At 37.9% G+C, this 7,175-nt stretch overlaps 1 protein-coding gene and 1 pseudogene across 1 annotated transcript in view; one reads left to right on the forward strand and one right to left on the reverse strand.

Annotated features, from left to right (window-relative positions):
- CUNH2orf73 (chromosome unknown C2orf73 homolog) overlaps positions 1 to 6,865 on the forward strand; it is a 32,212-nt gene extending 25,347 nt beyond the window's left edge. The window contains exons 4-5 of the mRNA XM_023512116.1: positions 5,491 to 5,603; positions 6,503 to 6,865. Of these exons, the coding sequence (XP_023367884.1) occupies positions 5,491 to 5,603; positions 6,503 to 6,865 (476 nt within the window). The remainder of the gene's footprint in view (positions 1 to 5,490; positions 5,604 to 6,502) is intronic.
- LOC100962974 lies at positions 1,930 to 3,301 on the reverse strand (annotated as a pseudogene).
- Positions 6,866 to 7,175: the final 310 nt, after the last annotated feature.

Here is a 7,175-nt window from a genome sequence, read left to right on the forward strand (position 1 = left end):
GTTGAGCCACAGGCGCCGAGCCTCTAACTCCATATTAATGGTACTTTATTCTATATATTTGAGGATATTTATTAGTATCCTCAAATTTTTTAAATTCTTGGTATATGGGTTCTAAAAATTCTGTTTCACATAGCGTATGTTCAAAGGACATGTTTCAAAATTTTCTTCCTTTTATGGTCCGATTTATGGTAGGTCACGTTCCCTTAAGGGATTCATCAGCCCTCCCTGTTGCAGGCAAAGGCTGAAGACCAGGGTCTGATTTGTGTCCCTCACAGGGAATTTGAGGAAAGAAAACGAGGCTAGGGCTGGAGAACCTCAAGTATCAACAAACCAGTTTTGACCATTGTTACTTGCTGTCACTCTGCTATGTCCGTCCTCTAGTGAGGAATCCACTCTACCACCCTTAAATTGTTTTAAAAATGGCACCACTGAAAGAAGGCAGTATCTTGATGTTATTAATCCCCCAGCACTGAATGTCATTGGAAAATGTTGGAGGAAGACATGCCCAAGGGGGCAGCCTGCACCCATTATCATCAGCGGCTTGTCCTGAAGGGACGTCCATGCTGTTCTGATATTATCATGTGGCCCTGGGGCAAACGCTGATCTTCCCAATGCAATAATGTGGTGGGACAGGAGGACATACGTCTAGAGCTGATTTTAAAAGCTCTCCTCCAACCTGTTCTTTCTTGGCAGCATCTGACCTTCCTGCCCTCCAGCTCAAGCTGCCATCAACCCTTCACACCAGTTTACTCAGTGTTTTTAAAGTTCATCAGATTCATGTTGTCTTCTCCCTTCCATAGTTTCCCCTTTATCAGGATACAAAAGAGCTGGTCCCTTGCTAACTTTGAAGACGCTCCATAATTTGACCCCCATATCCTAGAGACTTTATGAACATTGTCTTCCATCCTCACAACTCTGAAAGTAAATTATTTTTATTCCCATTTTAAAGAGGAGGAATTTGAATCTCAATGAAGTGAAGTGATTTTTTTTTTCAAAGTCACACAGCTAAGCAATATGGTAGAGCTAGAGTTTGAAAACATGCCTATTTTATCCCCCAACTCATGCTTTGGATACCTTTATTAACCCCACCTGATTAATGCCTAAACTTAGAGCTGCTTCATGGTTATCCAAGAAGTTGTCAAACTGTGTTTCTGAACATGCTAATGATCTGTGAGCTAGATCACAGTACTAATCAAAAAAATAGTAGTCTTTTCCCACTTGGTGGAAAAAAATAAGTTATCAATAGATTTTTCAGTGTTAGTTATTTAATCTTTGCACTTCTGTTCACTTCTCTTCTTTGCACTTGTGTGCTAGGTATTCCTAAATGAAAGGTAATGATTAAGTAGAAATAAGTTTTGAGTTTTGAGTAGCTGATCTCAATTAGGAAAAAAGAAAATATTATCTGTTAACATTTTTCCCACCTAATCAGGAAAAGATTGCAGTTTTATATCATGTAAGATATAAATATTTGAATATTTATCATTCTTGCTAATAAAATGAGTTTATATCAATGTCTGAATACTGAATTAATTCATGAATGTTTAACAAATATAAATTTAGAAACATTTTTCTTATGTATTCTTCCTAATTTCTTTTTTGTTTTTGAGACAGAGTCTCACTATGTTGGTCCTCGGTAGGGTACCATAGTGTCACAGCTCACAGCAACCTCTAACTCTTGGGCTTAAGCAATTCTCTGGCCTCAGCCTCCCAAGTAGCTGGGACTACAGGCACCCGCCACAGTGCCCAGCTATTTTTTTTTGTTGTTGTTGTTACAGTTGTCCTTGTTGTTTAGCAGGCCCGGGCCAGGTTCAAACCTGCCTATCTCAGTGTATGTGGCTGGTGTCCTAACCACTGAGCAACTGTCTCCAAGCCTGTTCTTCCTAATTTTTTTTATTTTATATGTTTATTTTCAATATAAATTTATTTAAATCACTTTGAACCCAACATGTCCTAAGGTTTTACCCACTGATCAAACTGCTCTACTGTGAGATACCCAAGGTCAATAGCAGTTTCTTTTAAGGTTGATCCATTTTTGTGGGCTGTCTTAGCAATCTTTGCTGCCTTGTCATACCCTAAGTGAGGATTGAGAGCTGTCACCAACATTAGAGACGCATTCATTAGCTTGTTGATCCTTTCTGTGTTGGCCTGAAAGAAACTGAAGCATCCCCCAGCAGCCTGGCTGAGTGTAACACATTTTTAATCATCATCGGCTTCAAAACACTCAACTCAAAATGTCCATTGCTGCCTCCAACGGTTACAACGACATGATTCCCCATGACTTGGGCTGCAATCATGGTCATTGCTTCACACTGATAGAGTTCACTTTGCCTGGCATGATACTGCTTCCCAGTTCATTTTCAGGCAAGATCAGTTCACCTAGACCTGACCAAGGACCAGAACCCATAAAACGAGTATCATTTGCTATCTTCAGCAGACTGCAAGCAGTAGTGTTCATGGCTCCACTGAGTCAGCCAGAGCTCCAAATTTATTTGGAGCAGTGACACATGGCAAGCCTGTGAGCGAAGCCACTTTTGCAACAACTTTTTCTGCGAAGTCACTTCTAGTATTTAAACCGGTACCGACAGTGGTGCCTCTAGCTGCAAGCTCATAGATTCTTGGCATGGCAGCTTCTATTCTTGCCATTGCATGTGCCACTTGTTGAACATAACCAGTAAGTTCCTGCCCCAGAGTAAGTGGAACAGCATCCGGAGTGTGAGTACGCCCAATTTTCATGATCTGCGCAAATTCTTTGGATTTGCACGGAGGGCATCACGGAGTTTCTGCAGTCCTGGTAACAGCACTTCATGAACCTTGACTGCAGCAGCAATATGCACTGCTGTGGGGAAAGTATCATTGGAGCCCTGGCTTTTATTAACATGATCATCGGGATGCACAGGGCTCTTGCTACCAAGTACACCTCCTAACATTTCAATTGCTCTATTGTTAATGACTTCATTCACATTCATATTCGTCTGGGTTCCGGATCCAGTCTGCCACACCACGAGAGGAAAATGATCATTTAATTTACCTTCAGCCACCTCGTCCGCCACCTTCGTTATTGCATTAGCAATCTTTGGATCAAGACCATAGTCCTGGTTTACTTCAGCAGCTGCTCGTTTCAAGATGTCAAAAGCTCTAATAAATGGGACTAGCATGCGTTCCGTCATCCTCCAATCTTAAGGTTCATGGTAGATCTCACAGTCTGGGGGTCATGATACTTAGCATTTGGGACCTTGAGTTCACCAAAGGTATCATATTCTATCTGGAAGGAATTCTGGCTTGCCATTCGAGCCACGTTCGGGACCCAGAATGGGGGGACCGCCGCGCCACTCCTCGAGTCGGGAGCTGAGGCCAAGGCTGGAGCTCGCAGAAGGCGACGCAACCTCACGAGAAGACGGGAGTGCTTGGTATGTGGTGTTGTGGAAGCCTGGCTAGATTTTCTGAGTCTATTCTTCCTAATTTTTAAGGTGTAATTTTTAAAAATTAAAATTTTACTTTTAATAGTGAATATATTCACATGGCACAAAATTCACATGGTACAAAAGAATATGCAATGAAAAATGAATCCATGTTGAATTAAAAATTAATGTTTAAGTAATGTACTTTGATCCAAATTAAATACAATTTATATAAGAATTAGTCACTAATTTCTTTCTTATTTTTTCCCTTGCCCACCACATGTTAATATGTTCTTTATCATATTGCATCCTCATTTATAAGTGAAATGTTTGTAATTTCCCCTTTATAATAATATATTTTCTCCAATTTTAATATCCAGATTAAGTAGAATGATTTTGAAGTATTTCTTTTTCTATTGTCTATAAGATTTGGCATGATCTGTTTTTTTGAAATTATCTGTTACTTTCATTTATAAATAATAGTTGTCTATTTTCTTGAGACTTTGGAAAACACAAAAGAAGAAGTTAACTGATCAAAGTATTCTATAATAGACCTACTCCTATCTGACAATGTACATGTTACTTTGTTTGCATTATTACTATTATTATTGCTTAATATTTTGTTGCAGCAGTCGTCTGATTTCTTTTCTGAATGTATTTATCTTCATTCGTTCTTTATGAGGTTTTTGTTCTCAGTCCGTATGTTAAATATTGTTATTGGCATTAAATTTAACCTTTTTAATTCTGTAAAGGCAAAAGTGGGAACCTAATATACACATGTATAAGTAAGAAAAATTAATTAAAAAAAAAATGATTCCAGTTCTCTCCGCATCTGTCCTCCCGTCCTTTAATTCTCTTTCCCTATAGTAAGCACTGTTAACCAGTTTCTTGTGTATCATTCCATAAACATGCTAGGTATGTATCGACTCATTATGTGCATACTTTTTTAAGAAAGAAAAACCTTTTGCCTTAATATAATTTACCTCACTAAACTGTTTTTTTTAATCATCAGAAGGAGTACTGGAAGTTGCTCTAATTCTTTAAATAACTTTGCTGAAATTAAAACTGAGTGAATTTTAAAAATTATTTAAAATGTTAAACATACATGGCATAGAGAGACCAATATAATAAACTCCTTACTAACTTTGAAGACTCTCCATAATTTGACCCCCACATCCTAGAGACATATATCTGTACACACCCATCACCTAGACCAAAAGGTTATTTAAAAGTGATTTTTAAAGAATAAATACGCTTGCAAATTTTCACAGGCTCTATTACTGGATGTAATAAAAAGAATTGTGTGTTCAACTAAAACTACAACGTCCCTACCATCTTCCAATTCATTGTTAATGCTGGTTGAGAGTAACTTTAGCACAGACTATCTTGTCCATTGCCTTAACCAAACTTGGCCACAACTTCAGATTCAGCACAGAATTTTTTATATTCTTTCTAGTAGTAAATAATAAGTTAGCAAATACATTGTTTTTATGCTTTCCCTAAAACTTATTGGTATCTGTGTAAAAAGTATACCTAATAGATTTTTAAGATGAACAGACTTTTAGTATTATTGTATTAATATTAATACTAATTTAATATTATTTTTTAAAAATTCCACATGTAGGACTAATTTGGTCTTTTTGACTTAGTTATTTACACAGGGAAAGAATGGTAAGTCCATGATAGCTGGGTTCTTTTGGAGACGGGGTGTTGCTCTGTTACCCAGGCTGAAATGCACTGGCACTAATGTACCTCACCGCAACCTTGATCTCTCTGGCTCAGGTGATTCTTCTGCCTCAGTGTCTCCCATAGCTAGGACTATAGGCATGCACTGCTGCACCTGACTAATTTTTTTAATATTTTTGTAAAGACAGCCTCTCACTGTGTTGCTCAGGCTGGTCTTCTACTCCTGGGCTCAAGTGGTCCTCCTTCCTCAGCCTCCCAAAGTGCTGGAATTACAGGCATGAGCCACTGTAAATGTAAAATGTGTTAGCATTTTTTACAAAGCAGGAATATTGTGAATATTGATTATATTTCCTTACACGAATCTCATTTTTGTCCTGACTTCATAAAATCTTTTTCCTTTTCTTAGTTCCACTTGCCTCTCCTGATGCATCAGAACTTCAAAAGAATTTTATAGAATGCATCTCTTTTATGCATCAATATGACTCCAGGAAAACTCCTAATGAGCCCATCCAGGGAAAGGTGAGACAATGTTTAGAAGTAATTATTGAATACTTTAGGACTTACGATAGAACCTTAAGCCTTGTCAAGTCATAATTATCTTTGTAAATCTATTTAAACAGACTAACAGTTATTAGTAAGGATAGCATCCCAGCCACATGGCATAGTAAAACTAAGGAATGATGCCATATTCAATAATTTGAATCACAGTCTTTGGAATCTGGTTTACTTAAATTACTGAAATCCTTTGCATAACATAATATCAAAGCATAGCCAGGCATGGTGGCACATACCTGTTGTCTCCGCTACTGGAGAGGTTGAGGTGAGAGAATGACTTGATCCTAGGAGTTTAAGTCCAGCCCAGGCAACATAGCAAGACCCCATCTGTATAAAAATCATCATCATCATCATTTCAAAGTACTTTGATAAACTTTTTGATGTGCTTAATGTGTGCGTGTGTCAGGGAGATGCATATAAAGTTTATGAAGCCAAATAGAAATATAATAGTTAATTATTGGAGATTTGCTTTCATTTGGGATACAATCATAAATCCTCCGATCCTTAGTTTCTGTTGTACTCATCAAAACCCATGAAGCAAGAAATAACTTTTATAAGACGAGTCTTATACAACCAAATGACAAAAAAGTTAAGAATAGGAAATAATGAGATGTGCTTCTTTGACTTTCGGCTTTTTTTTTCTTCCTATTTTTCTGGTGCACCCTATTTTACAATTTAAAATGTTTACCAAGAATTACTACGGTGGTGCTTTGGCTTTGGGCTAAGGTGACAGCCAGTGAAGAGACAGAGAAATAAATTCCTGAACCCCTAGGACTTGAGCTAATCCATGAACTCAGTTCGCAGCTGCATCTTCCAGCAATTTGTGTTCCCCTGGTTAATGTCAACTTTGTTTTCCTTTCCAGAAACATGGAGCTTTTGTGCAGAGAGAGATAAAACCAGGGAGTAGGCCAACAGTTCCTAAGGGAACAGAGGTATTATTGAATGCTCCAGGGTCATGTTCATCAGAACAGTCCAAAAAAACAGAGAAAGGAAATTCAGCGGAAAGCAAAATGATCTCACCAGGTCACTGCCGACAAAATTCCCAAGAGCTGTTACAGACTAAAACTCACTTATCAGAAACAGACGTCAGACAGGCAGCCAAAGCGTGCCCCCAAAGTCCCGAGAGCAGGGAGAAGCAGAGAGCAGATATCTCTCCACCAACCAGGGGAGATGCTGTTCTTACTAGCCATGCGCCTTTAAATCTACCAATAAAAAAATCAAGATAAGTCAGGATAAATTACCTTCTTTAGATAAAAATATAATCCCTGGAATGTAAGGAAATTTCATAATCATCACCCAAGCCTTCACGTTTGCTCCTTTAGTTACCAATAATCTCAGAACATAGAATTTACATGAACTGGGAAAAAGGGGAAAAGATAATTAAAATGTACCCAAATTTTAAGAGTGGTCTCCAATGAGTGATGGATTGAGACAATTATTTCTATGTCACATACTTATAGTAAAACACAACTTCATTTGGCACAGAAATGAACCTAATTAATAAATACAGTAAAAGTTTTAGAAGAGAGGCCCTAT

The sequence above is a fragment of the Otolemur garnettii genome, unplaced genomic scaffold (genome assembly GCF_000181295.1).
Source record: "Otolemur garnettii isolate 467f Iridium unplaced genomic scaffold, OtoGar3 scaffold00024, whole genome shotgun sequence".
NCBI lineage: Eukaryota > Metazoa > Chordata > Mammalia > Primates > Galagidae > Otolemur > Otolemur garnettii.